Source organism: Aplysia californica, unplaced genomic scaffold (genome assembly GCF_000002075.1).
Source record: "Aplysia californica isolate F4 #8 unplaced genomic scaffold, AplCal3.0 scaffold00325, whole genome shotgun sequence".
NCBI classification, from domain to species: Eukaryota; Metazoa; Mollusca; class Gastropoda; order Aplysiida; family Aplysiidae; genus Aplysia; species Aplysia californica.
The window spans coordinates 762,259-762,679 of record NW_004797595.1 but is presented as its reverse complement, the minus strand read 5'-3'; the positions used below and the strand labels follow the sequence as shown (position 1 = coordinate 762,679).

General features: G+C 44.7%; 1 protein-coding gene across 1 annotated transcript in view; it reads right to left on the bottom strand.

Moving 5' to 3' along the window:
* The window catches only part of LOC106012310, a 52,734-nt gene that overhangs the window by 13,767 nt on the left and 38,546 nt on the right, over positions 1–421 (bottom strand). The window contains exon 4 of the mRNA XM_013084887.2: positions 237–417. Coding sequence (XP_012940341.2) covers positions 237–417 — 181 coding nt within the window. The remainder of the gene's footprint in view (positions 1–236; positions 418–421) is intronic.

Here is a 421-nt window from a genome sequence, read left to right as displayed (position 1 = left end):
CTATTCGAATGTTCAAAATCCCAGAATTAGTAACAGGTGTATCTCCCACCAGCATTGATGACTACAGTGCAACTCCGCTTCATGGATTGCATATGTTGTTGGATAAATTGCAGGGGAATATTATTCCAAGCATCAATTAGTGATTGCTGCAGTTGTGGGATTGTTATTGGGGGTGGCCAAAGTGCGCGAATTTCCTTTTCCATCTTCTTCCAGAGGTGCTTTATGGATTTCCTTACCATAATGCTACGTTTGTCAGCAACAGCACTGACACACTGAGGTAAATAACGTTCATGACGTCTCTGACAGACTTTCTGCCGTCCATCGTGGTGATCCAAAAGAAATCTGGACTCGTCAGAAAACATCACTCTGTTCCACTGGCGGTTTAGCCATCGCCGATGCAGACGTGTCAAGTTGAGTCTGG